General features: G+C 44.0%; 1 protein-coding gene across 1 annotated transcript in view; it reads left to right on the top strand.

The window, feature by feature from the left end:
- The first annotated feature begins 12,587 nt into the window (after nt 1–12,587).
- LOC134565162 (rho guanine nucleotide exchange factor 38-like) overlaps nt 12,588–14,101 on the top strand; it is a 136,233-nt gene continuing 134,719 nt past the window's right edge. The window contains 2 exon segments of the mRNA XM_063424621.1: nt 12,588–12,671; nt 13,208–13,310. Coding sequence (XP_063280691.1) covers nt 12,588–12,671; nt 13,208–13,310 — 187 coding nt within the window.

Below are 14,101 nucleotides of genomic sequence, written 5' to 3' on the forward strand. Positions count from 1 at the left end.
CTGCGACAGCAGAGGCAGAATCCGGCCGATAGGCGAGGTGGAGGCCGTGACCAGACTGAAGGTCATCAAATGGATGAATCCTTGGGCAATGACTCGGACGCAGATGACGCGAGTGATTGCTCTGATGATTCCTCCACGGATAATCACTGAACTCTGTACAGTTTTTTTCCATTGTAAAAATTGTTCATTTTTCTTTTTCTTTTTTTTTTTTTTTAAGATAAAAAGGGTGAGATGTCACCCTGGTTTTGAAGACTTTTCTAAGCCTTCTGTAATGTTCTTCATATTGGAGTCAGAAATTTCACCTTATCACACTTTCTACTATAAACACTGGCCATGTTTTGCTAACTGTCTTTCATTGTTTACATATTTCTAGGTGGGAGGAGAAAGGTGATTGACAGTTGGTTTGACCAATGTGGATTGAGAGGTGGAATTCCAGCCTCCAATCCACGGGCACCATAGGAAATGTATAAAACTGAGTTTTGTAAATAAACTCGCCCCTTTTTCCTGCTTCGCTCACCGGCATGTCCTCGTGTGGTTCTTTCCGTGTCCACTGTGACAGATGATACAGGAGAAAACCACACTGAAACCTTGCTAATGCTACCAGAGCAGAGAACATGATGTTTTAGTACTCCAAGGTATCAAAAATTATCTTAGTACTGCAGAAATAATAATGCTTTAAATAGGTTTGATTGTATTTTTCAGTATTGTGCATTATATTACACAGAATATGGCTGAAGTACACCCAGCACTCCTCAAGTCATATTTGGGTAAGACCATCTCCCTGGTTAGAATAAATTCACCTACCATCCTTGAATCTTTGAAACAAATTAATGTTTTTGTTCCAGTATTTGCCTTGAGCAAATTCTCCAGAACTACCAAGTCTTTTACTTCAAAGGTATTTTTTCACATTCATTCCTAAGCATTTTGCATTTGGCTCCTTGCATATCATTCCAATTGGACCAGCAAAAGGCATTTATAGGACTGATCCCATTCATTGACGTTGTAACAGCTCCAACTGAAAAACAATGAAAATAATGCTATTTATTTCAATGGAATTAGAGCCAGGTCCTTAGGACTTAAGTAGAACTTACATGGTGCTTAGGTTTTATGCTTGCCTTCTGCACAGGGGTGAATCTCATTTCAGCAAAATGCCACTAGAGTATAGCAAAAACTCAGCAACAATATAACCATCTAAGCCGGAAGGATGTCCTTATTTTAAAAGTTTGTACTCTGCAGTGTACATTTACATTGATTTTAGATAAGTTTCTATATACACACATAAACACTTAAAAATCCATGTTTTGCCCATTAAAATGCTGTGTAAATTAAATGCAGAAAATATGATCTATAAGTTAAGGAAACCCATCCTCCTGAATAAAAATAATGTTCATCTTTTCACCTAATAAAGCTTTGAAGAATTTCATTCGTACAACTACGTGCTATTTCAGTGTGTTTGCTCTTGACTGGTGATCACATCATTATCATTAAATTTTGCTGTAATAGAAGTTCTCTCTCCATGCCTTATAAAACCGTTAATCTGAAGGAATCGATTCCTGCCAGACTTCTGTTTTGCTGCTACCTGTGTGCAAAAGTCACAGCCAGGCTTCCTCTCCAGCCACCTCGGTGGAACAGTGTTGGGAAGGATGGAATAGAAAAGCCTTATAAATGTTATTGCTTGGCAAAAGATTTTAAGAATATGAAACGTATAATCGAGGTAGAAATGAAGGCGCACTTTGAGATGTAAGATGCCAAGCTGTTAGTTATTGAACAACTGGAAAACAATGGTTTAGCTGGTTGAAGGAGAATCTCTCTTAATTGAACAATACCCTTGGCAAATAAAGGGATGCCAAGGGTCTAAAGGTTGGGGAGACCCTGCCGACGTGGCAAGGAAGAAAAAAGGGGTCTAGAAACTAGCTTTTAGGGTTTAAAATGTAACACGGTATGGTAATGTAGTACTTCTATATAGGCTGTATGTAGATTCTATAGGATTTGTGTATTTTACTGGTTTGATGATTGTAAATTAGCATATTCAAGACAAAAAGAGATGTAACAAGAACTTAGGCATCTTCTTCATCTTTCTCTTTCTCTCTCTCTCTTGCTCTCTCTCTCTTGGGCACGCTATTAGCTGTGGCTGGCAGCTTTAAGCAGAGCTCTTGTACTCACAACCCTATGCAATAAACCGCATGTTTCAAGAGCTGCCCAGACTCCAGAGATATCTCGTGACTGTCCCCGAATCTCCTACAGAACAGGTCACTCCTGCTGGCCAGTGCTCACTTGTTCAGCCAACACCATCTCCCACACCTGCCAATGGATCAGCTGGAACTAGTGCTCTTGTCTTGGTTTGGAAAGACGGGTATCTGTCAGGGAAAACTGTCAGAACTGGGTTGCCCTTGGAATGGAGAATGTAAACACACACCCCCCTCCCTCCAAATTATTACTTTTTAGCAATGAGGAACTTTTGGGCAAAAATATGGGAATAGGAATAGCAGTTGTTTACTAGGAATATTAAAAAAAATACAAATTCAGTAGAACAAAAAACAAACAAGCAAACAAACAAAAGTCCTAGAAAACCCTGACAGAGGTTGTCAGGGTGTTGAAAGCAGTCCAAATAAGTCCTCCTGGAGTAACAGATGGTGTTGTTGTGTGAAATACAGATGATCCTGTAGAAAAAAAGGGTCCAGTGCTGGCTAGATGGGTCCAGTCTTCCTCTGAGGATTCAGTAGAAAATCAGCTGCATTAGTGTTTGGGATTGCAGGTTTTATGCTGGTGGAAAGACTTTGACTCCTCCCACTGAGTGGAGCATCTCACAATGGAATGAAGTAATGTTATCAGTCATGTGAGAGGCCTTAAATGGCCCATGCACAGGTGATGTCCCTCAGAGGAGGATGAGTGGAGGAAGAGATAATAAGGCACTGCCTTATCTGGTGTTATCAGTTGTCCCATTAACAGAAGGCATCCGCCCTCTTCCCCCCCTAGGGTTACAAGGGATAAAGAACAATATCTCCCAACTGGTTTCAACAGATGAAAATAGAATACACATTTTTGGTTACATTTTTGTCCTGGTTTAGGGCAAATTTGGGAGGAAACCCCTGAATAGGGTCCCTCTGGAAAGCAAACCCAAACAGCCCCTCCTCCCAGCCAGTCCGGGAAAAGAACTTCCTTGGAGAAAAGTGGAAAAAACCTATTTATTTAACAACAAAATGCCCACAAGCATTAAGAATGAATAATATGAAACAATAAAACCTCTTGCTGCTCTGAACAGAGATGGTAAACCTGAGAAAAATCCTTGCCGTGGGTGGCTCAGCTCACTCAGTTCTTTACCAGTCCCAGTCCCTCTGGAGGTCCAGGCCCGGTGGGCCGCAGGTGCAAGCCCTCATTGCTTCTCTGGGGTTTTCAGTCTGGAGCAGATTCAAAGAGTCCCAAGAAAAAGGAAAAAAAAAACAGTCCAGGGAACTTCTATGCCCTAGCTAGTTAAAACTAACTAAAAAGCAAAAGAAAATCTCTGTCACAGGCGCCTGTCTGTGCTTCAGACCCACACAGTTCGGAGAGAGGAATGTGTAGGAGGAGAGCTGTTTTCAAAATAAACTTGGCGCTTCTTCTTTCCCTGCTTCGCTCTCAGGGCCAATCTTAAAGGCACAGAACTCAATATACAGCACAAACAGAACAGACGGTTGGGGATACAAGCATCATAAAGTCACCCTAGGACAATTTTTCAACCCAAGACAGGAGCTTTCAGGCAAAAATATAGGAATAGGAATAACAGTTCTTTACTAGGAATATTAAAAAAGCAAATGCAGTAATAATAATAAAAAAAAAAAACAAGCAAGGAAATAAACAAAATTCCTAGAAAACCCTGACGGAGTCAGGAATATGACCTGACGCCCTGTCAGCCAGGGTGTTGGAAGCAGTCTAAATAAGTCTTCTTGGAGTGATAGATGTGGTTCTGTTGGAGTAGAGATGATCCTGTAGACAGGATTCAGTGGTGGTGAGATGAGTCTGGTCTTCTGGGAATTGAGTAGAAAAAAAAGGATGCTTGAGGTCTCTGGGTTTTCATTTTTATCTGGGTAGGGAATGGTTGGCCCCTCCCCACTGGGTGGTGCTTCTCACAATGGGATGATGTAATGTGTCATGTCATTGGTGAGCCTTAATGGCCCATTAACAGAAGATATCCCCCAGAGGGTGGACAGTTGATGAAAGAGATAAGGAACACTGCTCTACATGGTTTTAACAGCTGGTCTTTTCTCAGAAAGCATCTATTCTCCTCCCCCCTGGAGTTGCAAGAGATTAAAAAAAAACAAAACAAAAAAACCCCAAAAAAACCCCACAAAAACAACCCCAACTGTAGATACTACAGATGAAATGGAATACACATTTTTTTTGGTTACATAACCCAAGACAGCTGCCTAGGGCAGATCAAGCCAGGCAAGGCTAGCTGAAGCAGTTAAGGGACTTTGGACTAAGTTATTCAGGCTGCTTTTCAGCCAAAGCAAGTTAATGAACAACGAACAACTCCTGCAGATCTTTGTACTGACAGTCCTCAGCAGGAGAAGGATGACGAATCATTACAGTCAGTGGCCTCTTTCATTGGCACAGCTGGATTTGGCAGAGGATGTCTAGAGAGGATGTCTACAAGCAGCCAACTCACACATGGATTTGTATCTTGCTCGCTGATGGATGCCTGATGGAAACGAAAGACTACATCATCTAACTGAAAGGAATCATTGTGTATTTCAGTAACCAGAATTAGGTTTATCAGGTTACATTACTTTCCATCTCAATGTGAATAATAACAGAGGCTCCTATCCCAAAGACACTAAGTACCTTGGGTCAGACTGTGAACCCTTGTTTTGTAGTAGTGAACTCACTTCAGTAACCCAATTGCTTTAAAGAGACTGATCCTCTGTATTTATGCAAAATTTGGATTTAGTCATAATACTCATTACCATTAGGAAGATTTCAAGTTTACACCCTCTTTTTCCCTGAATAAATTGTTTGTCTGAGCTGTTTTGTCTAAGCTGTTTGTTTCTTTTTTAACCATGCTTTTTGTTAGGTGAGGTATGTTAGGATTTGCTTGCCAGACTTAACTTCTCCGGACCTCTGCCTATAAAGTGATTTGCCTATCACGAGGCCAGGACACCATGACTGAATCTAGTTATGTCAGATATATCCATTTCTTCCCTCCTAGGCATCTGTACTGAGTTAATTTTAAGCTCTGTGAACCAAGGAATTTGAGCCTGCCCTAACTCCCATTAAACTTGTTTGTGAGTATAAACTGAAGCTTATTTTTTAAATACTCTTATCTTTGTTACTCCAAGGCAACTTGCTCATCACAAAACAAAAATCACCAAATGGTATTCTCTCTGGTTCATTCTTTCATTCATTCTTTCACAAATGTGCACAAACAGGAACATAAAGAAAAAAAGGCTCTAGTTCAGCTATAAAAATACTGTCTGGAAATATGACATTTTAGTGTGAAGCTGCAAATCTATAATGATTCAAAATAGACACCTAGAAGCAAAATTTTTCCAGTTGCTCATCGTAGTCCATTTTTAGGTTCCGTTCCCTTCTTGATTTGTGAATTGTCAGACATAAGGTTCTCAAAAGAATTCCACAGAAAATATTTCATCTTGGTAATTTCTATGCCCTCTTACTTTACATTGAAACACACCAATAATGAAGAATCATCTTCCTGTTCTTTTACCTATGCCTTCCTCTCTTGCTTGTCTTTCCTCATTAACTTTGATATCACAGTGCCATCTACTTGATCAACGGAGTCAGGTTATTTTCCTTAGGAAATTACATGGCTGTAACACTGAAGAAATCAAAGGGCTGCTTGGTTTCCTGGCAAGTTCTCTCTCCTTCTCACCTCCCAGCCCTTTCAAAGCAGCACTGCCCTTAGATGTCCCCCTTTGGGAGCTGGCCCAGCTCCAAGCCTATCAGACTTACTACACAAAGCCCTGGCTGGATAGTGACAGATCCACAGTGCTATGAGGACAATTAAAGCCCTGCCGACTCTTTTCTCAGCATCCCTTCTCCTCTCTGGCAGGTGTTTCCGTTTGAGAGATGGGTCCCCCTCAGTAGGCAGAAAACACGTCAGCCTTTTGTGTGTGTAAACTGGAGCAGAGGCTTTGTTTGGAGTAAGAAAGCACCACAGGAGACGGATTGCATAGCTTGAAAGGTTGAGCCATCCCTTCTTAGAAATATCCTAGCCTAGCCTGAGCCCCAGCAGGCATGTACTTTATGAATTTTTCCTACAAATATTTAGACAAAAACACTGTAGACAGGGCTTAAAGAAATGCACTTACTTCTAAAGACCTGTTTCTCTACAGGAATCACCAGTCTGGCAAGATCAACAGGAGTGAAGGTGAGACTGCCACACTAAATAACTTTTCACCTACAAGACAGGCTTTTTTCTCTTTTTGTACTATGGAAAGGTGTTTGAAGTTTTTTTCCTATGTATATTTCAAAGTAATTTTGATTCATTCATTGTGAAAAATCAGCATGTAGACTCCCATTTTACCTGTCCCTAAGCCTTATCTTTTTATTGTTTTTTTCCTCACCTGTCACACAGTTCTTATCTTACCAGTACTGTTGCAAACAGGTAGAGTGTACGTACCAGCAACTTTCCTGTGCTCAAAGTCCTCAATGGGCCTTACACAGGATTGTTCTTATCAAAGCCTCTACATTTTGTCCCTCAGAAGACATCTTTGCTATGACTCCTGCATACAGGCTGAGTGACAAGGTACAGGCTTGCTTTCATATGCACTGAGGCTTCTCTGAATGGAGATGGGGAGCTACAGAGACAGCTGCACTCTGCTGTCATGCTCCACCTGTGGGGAAGCTAAGACAGATTTCTGCAGCAGTACCATGGTACCTTTCTGCTTCTCCATTGCCTGTCAAGTGTGATCTCTTTACATAGGTGAAACTGGCAAAGTCACTCTGCAGCTGTGGACTGAGGCTTTCCTTGGTGTCTGTGCTGACCATTGCAGTGAGCAAACTTGGAAATGCCGTTGCTACAGGACTCCAGCAGTGGTCTGTGCATCCACTCAAAGGGACCAGGCATGGTAGTCAACCCATACCAGTATTTTTTGTAGAACTTCTGGGATGCTAAGTTATAAAGACATCTTCTGTAACAGCTGTGAGTTATGACAAGAAAACAAGTAACTGTTTGCTTACTTAATGGCCATCAGTCTTTATGGCGCTTCTGGTTCATTTATAGCTCAGGACTGAGATAAAGGTTGGCACTGACCATACAACAATCAGCTCTTGTATATGGCCAATACAGTTGCTAGGGAACACAATGCCAATATTTTCTATGTTGACACCAGCACCTGTTCTGTTTCTTAAGAAGGGTGGCTTCTGTGCAAATAACTCCTGTGAGTGTTCGCATCAACTGGATTCCAGTTTGCTCTGCAGAACTGAGCATAACAGAGTAGTAAAAGAGATTTCCACATTCATTGTAAAAAGAGCATTTTCTCCACGTAGATACCAAATATTCTTCTTATCTTAGGGATTAGTGACTGGTACTGCTTTCCCATCAGTTGCTAATGGGGCCAGAAGAGAGCAGAAATAATTTGAAATTGAGAGAGGGTTCCTCCTACTATTGTGAGTGGCAGTGAGTACTTCACACACAGCTCTGACCCTGCGTTTTGTTATAGTTGGTAAAGATCAGCAAACAGTAATAAGAGTTCATAGGGGTCTTGCTCAAATGCACATCTGATTGTTTTTATGTAATCCCCCTGCTGGTTGCACAGGCATAGCCCACTGGTGTAAATCCATGATGGGACTTAATGTGATGATGGATAAACCTGGTTGTGCCTCAAATCTCCCTCCCTCCAAAGGGGATAGGGAAGCTACCAGTCCTGAACATGTCCCACTCATTTCAAGTATCACAGAAGATATGGTATTTTCAGCCTTTCCTATGTTGGGTGGCACAGAGGAGATATTTTAAGGTTGCAGTAAGTTCTCATCTACATTCTGAACTGTGGTGTAGGCCTGCTTTGGGGTCCTGGCTGCCTCCAAAATAATGCTGCAGGCTAAAGCCAGGTAAACCATTCCAAGTACAACAGCAGCAGCAACTACAGCTGGCTTTCCCCATAACAATTTTCTTGCTGAATGAACACATATCTTTTCACCCCCTGTGACTGAGTTTAAGAGGAAGACAACTTTTGCATGTGGGTAGACTGCTGTTGTAATAAACACCTGAGCAAACTTTACTATATCCTATCTTGGCTATAACTCTTCACGTGTCAGAACTCACAATGCCAAGAATTCTATTAAGTTTGTTCTTCTACCTTCACCCAGCCAAAATATGTTCCCCGGTTCTCCTCCAAATCATTTTAATTTAAATAAATATAATGAAATCTCATATAAAATGATGGCACCTCTGTTTTCTGAGAAGCATGACACTAAAATCCTGGTGGGGAGAGATACCTTCTCTGGGTAATTCTGGCTTAAGCAACCATCAGCCCTACCCACACCTGTTCATATGTGCCCTGCATCATCCCCTGCTTCATGCTGCCACAACTGCTTCCATAGCTGGTTGAGGAACAAATCAGGAGCACAGATCCAGATGGAAAATAGCCCAGGGAAAAGGGGCAAGGGAAGGAGTTTTCTGCCAGATCAGTTCCTCCATCTCATCTCAAATGCGTGTGTTTACACCCTGCAGTAATAATGGGAACAAATTCATCTGGGGAAAGGGTCAGGGTGGTGACTGTTTAAACCAGTTATACCACCCTAGATGAATACCAAGCTATTGCTTCAAAAAAAGAGCTCCTCCCAAAGTCCCCAGTGTAAGGAAATGGTTTGATTGATTCCCCTCAACTCCCACTTTAGTCTGTGTACTACTTGTTGCTGGAGCTTTGATGCTTGTCACAAGTGTGTCACCCGTCTGTCCCTGCCTATGCCTCTCCCTGCTGTCACCACTGCTCTGCCTTTCAAGGAACTTTTGTGGTCTGACTTGCAGAATAGAGTTTCTTGGGAAATATCAAAGAGGAGGCAGGATGTAACACATGAATTGCCTATGTAATATGTGACTACTCTGTGTGAGCACAAAATCTTCCCAGTATTCCCCTCACTTTATTCCTCTGCCAGATTGTGTTTGGGCTGGACACTGGCATGGTGCTGCAATTTGACATAGTTTATTGCTTAACAGTTTCATAACTTCTTTTCACTACTGGGTAGAAATGAAGAGCTTTGATGAGGAGATTGCATTACAGGACCAGTTTTGTAAAGAAAAACAAAACTTGGAAATGAGGTTACACTACTACGTCTCATCCCAGCTTGTTTTTTACTAGACAGTCCTTCAGGGACACAGCGTGGCAGTACTAAAGCCAAACGCTCTGCAAGCGTCTGTCAGAGGGACACTAGTTGTGCATGAGACTGACACCGATTAGGCTGCACCACGGGGCTCCCACCAGGTATTTCCTACAGCAGCGAGGCGCAAAGGGTAGGGTATCATAGCAGTGGCAGTGATTGCTACTGATGGCTTTTGGGGCTCTTCCCAGGATAAGTCCAGTCCAAGCTTAGATGCCAGCAACTCCTGCTGTTTTGACATGATGTCATGGGTTAACACTGGCCAGATGTTAATGCACCCATGAGTGTATGTTTTTCCTAATGAGCTACTGTGAGATGTGGTCAAGAACAGAGCAGAGCAGGCCTAAAACTTGAAAACAGAGAACAAAACTTTATTACATTACATAAGAACAGAAATAGAAAGGAAAACTCTAAACACACACAAAAACAGAAATTAAACCTTCCCAGAACATTTCTTCTCTTCCCCCAATTTCCACCCCTTACATGTTACCCTCCATAGACCAAAACCTTGGGTTTTAAATCAAACAATCACCACTCAAAAAAAGCCTAATCTTCAATTCAGCAAGGGAGAGAGGAGTCTCGCACCACAGACTGCTCCTCAGAAAACACAGGTCCACCCTTTATGTGTTTCCATGTCACCCATGGCACTGCCCAGAGAAGTCTGCCAGGGTGACATCCTCCTTTCCATGTCCAGTGCTCTCACCACTGTCCATGGGCCAAAGCTGCATATAGGGCTCTTTTAAGGATGCTTGCATGCCGAGCTCTCCCCATCTTTCCCCTGGGGCCGAGGGTTCCAAGAGCAGGTCTTCCCTGAGGGCAGAGGGCGCCACCACACCCTCCCCCTCTCTTCTCTGTTCGCTCCACTCTTAAAGTGCTAGTCACTGTAGTAAAAGCAGAGGCAGCTGCATCCACCCAAATGCAGTTTATGTTCAAAAGAGGCTTGAGTTCAGTCTATGGCTAACATTATGCAAGAAAAGTCCAGCTCAGAAGCCACTCCTCTTCAATCTTTGCCCATCTAGGGTTCTTTTCAATTGTACTTTATCATCTCGGTCCCAGGCTGTTTTTCTTTCTCTTCTGAAACCACTAGCCATGAGAATCAATGTCTGGGAAAAAGTTTCCTTCTGCCAAGAAAGGGTTAACAGTTCCTGGCTCCCGGGAGGGTCCCGGACTCAGCACCTCTTTACACAGCCGGGAACTTCTCCTCTCCCCTCCCCCTGCTCTTTCTTTGCTGCTGCCTGCTGCCAGTGTTCCAAACGCTGAAGCAGCAGTCTCTCTCCTTGGAGGAGGGGGGGAAGGGGGGGGGGGGACAGAGACGGGGGGACAGAAGGCACCTCCAAAGTTCTCCACCCCTCCATCCTGGATGGGGCTGGCCCAGCTCCAGTCCCGTTCTTGCTCTTTCCCCCCCCCGGGGCCCCGGGCCTACCTCAGCCCGGCCACTTGGCCCCCCTCCCCCACCCAGCCTGGGTAGGGGAGGAGGGAAAAGGTGCTCCTCTCCTGAAAGCGGAGCCAGAAAAGAGGAAGTCCCTCTGGGAAGCCTCGCTTTTAACCCCTTGTGTCCCCGGAGGTGTGTCCAACCCCTCAGTGGCCACTAAAAGTGCCAACATTCAAACCTGACTACTGATTGGTTTGACCACAGCCTCCTGAAAAAACTCACTTCCCCTCAAACCAGGACACATGAGCTTGATTAGACCAGTGCTACAGAGGATCACTAGACAGTACATGTATGCCAGAGGCCATTGCTAGCAGACAGGATAATAAGATCTCTTCCAGGGGCTAATCCAGAGGTATTATGAGCAGGTGTTTTGGTGTCCACTCCCCTGGCTATCACAGCATGGTGGTTGGCTGTGGTATCCTTCACAGGTCCTTGGCCGGCTTTTGCCTTGGCTTTGGCTACTTTGTATGTAGTGTAAAGTGGGACAGAGCCTGGTTTGAGACAAGAATCAGCTCCATGCTGCTTTCTACCTCCCAAAGGGGCTTTAATGTCCTTCTCAGCCCTTTTCTTCATTGTCATGGGGGATTGGTCACTGTGAAAAACGAGGTTCACTTGGTAAAATTTTAAAGTTTAATAAAAAATACAAATAGACAATCAAGAGACAATAAGAACAAGAGTATTTTTTTACAGGCACCTGGGTACCTTGACATGGAATTCACCATGCGGTACACCGCTTAACAAAAGACTCGTCCCTTAAAAACACTAGTGTGTTGAATATTCATATATTACATACATGATTCAAACATTCCTTTCAAATTTTAGGTGTTTCTGTTTAATCTCAGCTCCCCCCCATCCCCCTTCTATCTATAAATCTGGCCTTCTCATGGATCCATACTGTCACCTGGGCTATGCCATAAATCTTTCCTCGGAGCCTTTTTAGAGTTGTTGCTGCTATCTCTTATCCAGGTAGGATACTGTGAAAAAAATTCTTTGGTTATCTTCTCTATTTCTTGAGCTAATTACAAAAGCATCTTTACATAACATAATTTCTATTTTACTATTATGCTATAACCTAAAAACTACATTTACCATATTACTAAAAGAAATTATATGAATACAGCATAACTTCTCAACATAACACATGGGATATTCATTTTAATATCTGCTAAAAGCCAATCATATAATATGCATTTATAACAGTCACCTTTCAAACCTGTAGATCCAGAGTTTCCAGCCCAAAAGCTACACCTCTCAATGGAGTCTGGAGACTGGCAGATGCAACTTGATATACAAGGAGCTGGGGTCCTGACCAGGCTGCCGGAGTGCGGCTCAAGTGGGTGGCTTGCCTCCCCTTCCCATTTGCTTTGCCCTCTGCTTTCCGCTGCCCAGCAGTGCAGAGAGGGAAGGGCTCCAGTGGAAGCATGGCTGTGCCGGGCCGCACTCGGGCATCTCTCTGCCAGACAGCTGGGAGCAGGCAGTTCCTGCTCCAATGTCAGCACCGCTGGCCCTGCCGCAGGGTGAGCAGCATGCCCTGCAGTGGGGAGAGGGCCCGGGAATGGCTGCGGTTTGGGGCTGGCTCTGAAAGCGGTCCCGCCAGGTGCGCTTACACACAGGGCAAGTGAATGCAAACGCTGCCCGGGGCGGCAGCTTCCCAGGGGTGGGGTTGCTCCTGCACAGGTGGCAGGTCTGAGCCCGGGACTCTGCGGAGCCTGGCGAGCCTTGCTGCAAACCCAAGCCCAAAGCAAGTAGCCTTCACCTGGGCAGGGAGGTCACCTCCCTGAAAATAAAGCTATTGCCCCACTGCCACCACCATCACCATGCAAGGCTGTCCATGGCGAGCATGGACTGTCCGGGGAAGGAAGGCACCGGGGGAAGGAAGAGGAATTTGACCCTGCTAAGGAACAAGCTCTTCATGGGTGTCCTAGTTTAGGACAAATTAGGGGAAAAATCCCCACAACTCCCTCCCCCACCACCGGGTTCGGGAGGAATTTCCTCAGAGGAAAAGTGGAAAAAACTTGTTTATTAAGAAACAACAACAAAAACACCCCACTCCCCAACACAAGAAAAACAGTCCGAGATGACAAGTGTTTTCACCAGTCCAAGAGAGGGTGAGCATTCTCTGCTGGGGAGGGTGCCAAAGCTTCTTTCAGGTGCAGACTCCGGGGGGGGGGTCCCTTGACGTTCCCAAATCAGGGCCCGAAGCAGGTCCGATGTCTTCAGGGAAGGGGAGGAAGGAAAGAAGGGGAAAAACAAAAGCAGAAAAATGGCAAAAAGCAAGCAAAAAGCAGAAAGCAAGAGAGCAAAGCCAGCAAAGCGAGCCTAGCTAGCAGCAAGCAAGCCAAAAGCAAGCAGCCGGGGGAGGGGCTCAGCTATAGACAAAACAGAGAACATGGGAACAGAAACACACGATTTGGGATACAAAGCATGAAAATATCCTGTCACCCCAGGACAATGGGGCAGAGGAGGAAGGAGCCAGTGGTGGAGAGCACCACCACTGCTGGGGACCACGGCAACTTGAGGAGGAGTCAGTCTGACAGGACAGAGTACAGCCAGAAATTGCAAGGTACTGGGGAAGCTTGTTTGGTGCTCTGCTGCCAGGGATACTCTGAGCTGGGGTGGTGTCTCCATGCCCTCCACGCTGCAGCCTTCAGATAAAGAAGGGAATGGCAGGCTCTCTCCCCCCACACCCACAGCTGAAATGAGCAATAGCCCCTCTCACCCTTGCCCCCCACCTCCAGACTGTGAGATGTTTCCCCTAATTTTTCTAAATAGTGTTTTGTAGGCAGGACACAAAATATAATTGAAGGTTTTGATGAGTTCCTGCAAAACTCATATGCAACCAAAATCTTTCTCCTTCACCAGAATGCATTTGCAACACAAACAGTAATGTGAAAATAGGATGGCTCCATCCTATCTGTCTTTGGCTATTGTATTAGGTGGGATATGTGCCAAGTCATTAGAAGCATCAAGGACTTTTTTTTCTCAATTAAAGATATTGCAGTCTATAAACTGTATGTCCTAATATATGCTTGGATGGATATACTGATGCAAATTATACTATTCTGTGATTATGGAGTTAGTTGCTTTTCAAATAACCGAATTGCATATGGACCACAAATTGTAGTAAAGTATGTCAGTACTGGGCTTGTCAATCAAAAATTAAATGTGATGCCACAAATTGAAGAAAAGCATGAAGAATGTGAATGGCAATTTCTGGGAGTGCTCTGGAATACCAGCTGATGAATTTCTGTGGGTTTACAGGGTCTTGAACAACAGGGTTTGAGTATTATTATACTCTAAGCGTGTATTACTAATAGTGCTATAACTGCTTAGTGACAGTCATTCTTGCAGCCA

Source organism: Prinia subflava, assembly GCF_021018805.1.
Source record: "Prinia subflava isolate CZ2003 ecotype Zambia chromosome W unlocalized genomic scaffold, Cam_Psub_1.2 scaffold_37_NEW, whole genome shotgun sequence".
Lineage (NCBI taxonomy): Eukaryota > Metazoa > Chordata > Aves > Passeriformes > Cisticolidae > Prinia > Prinia subflava.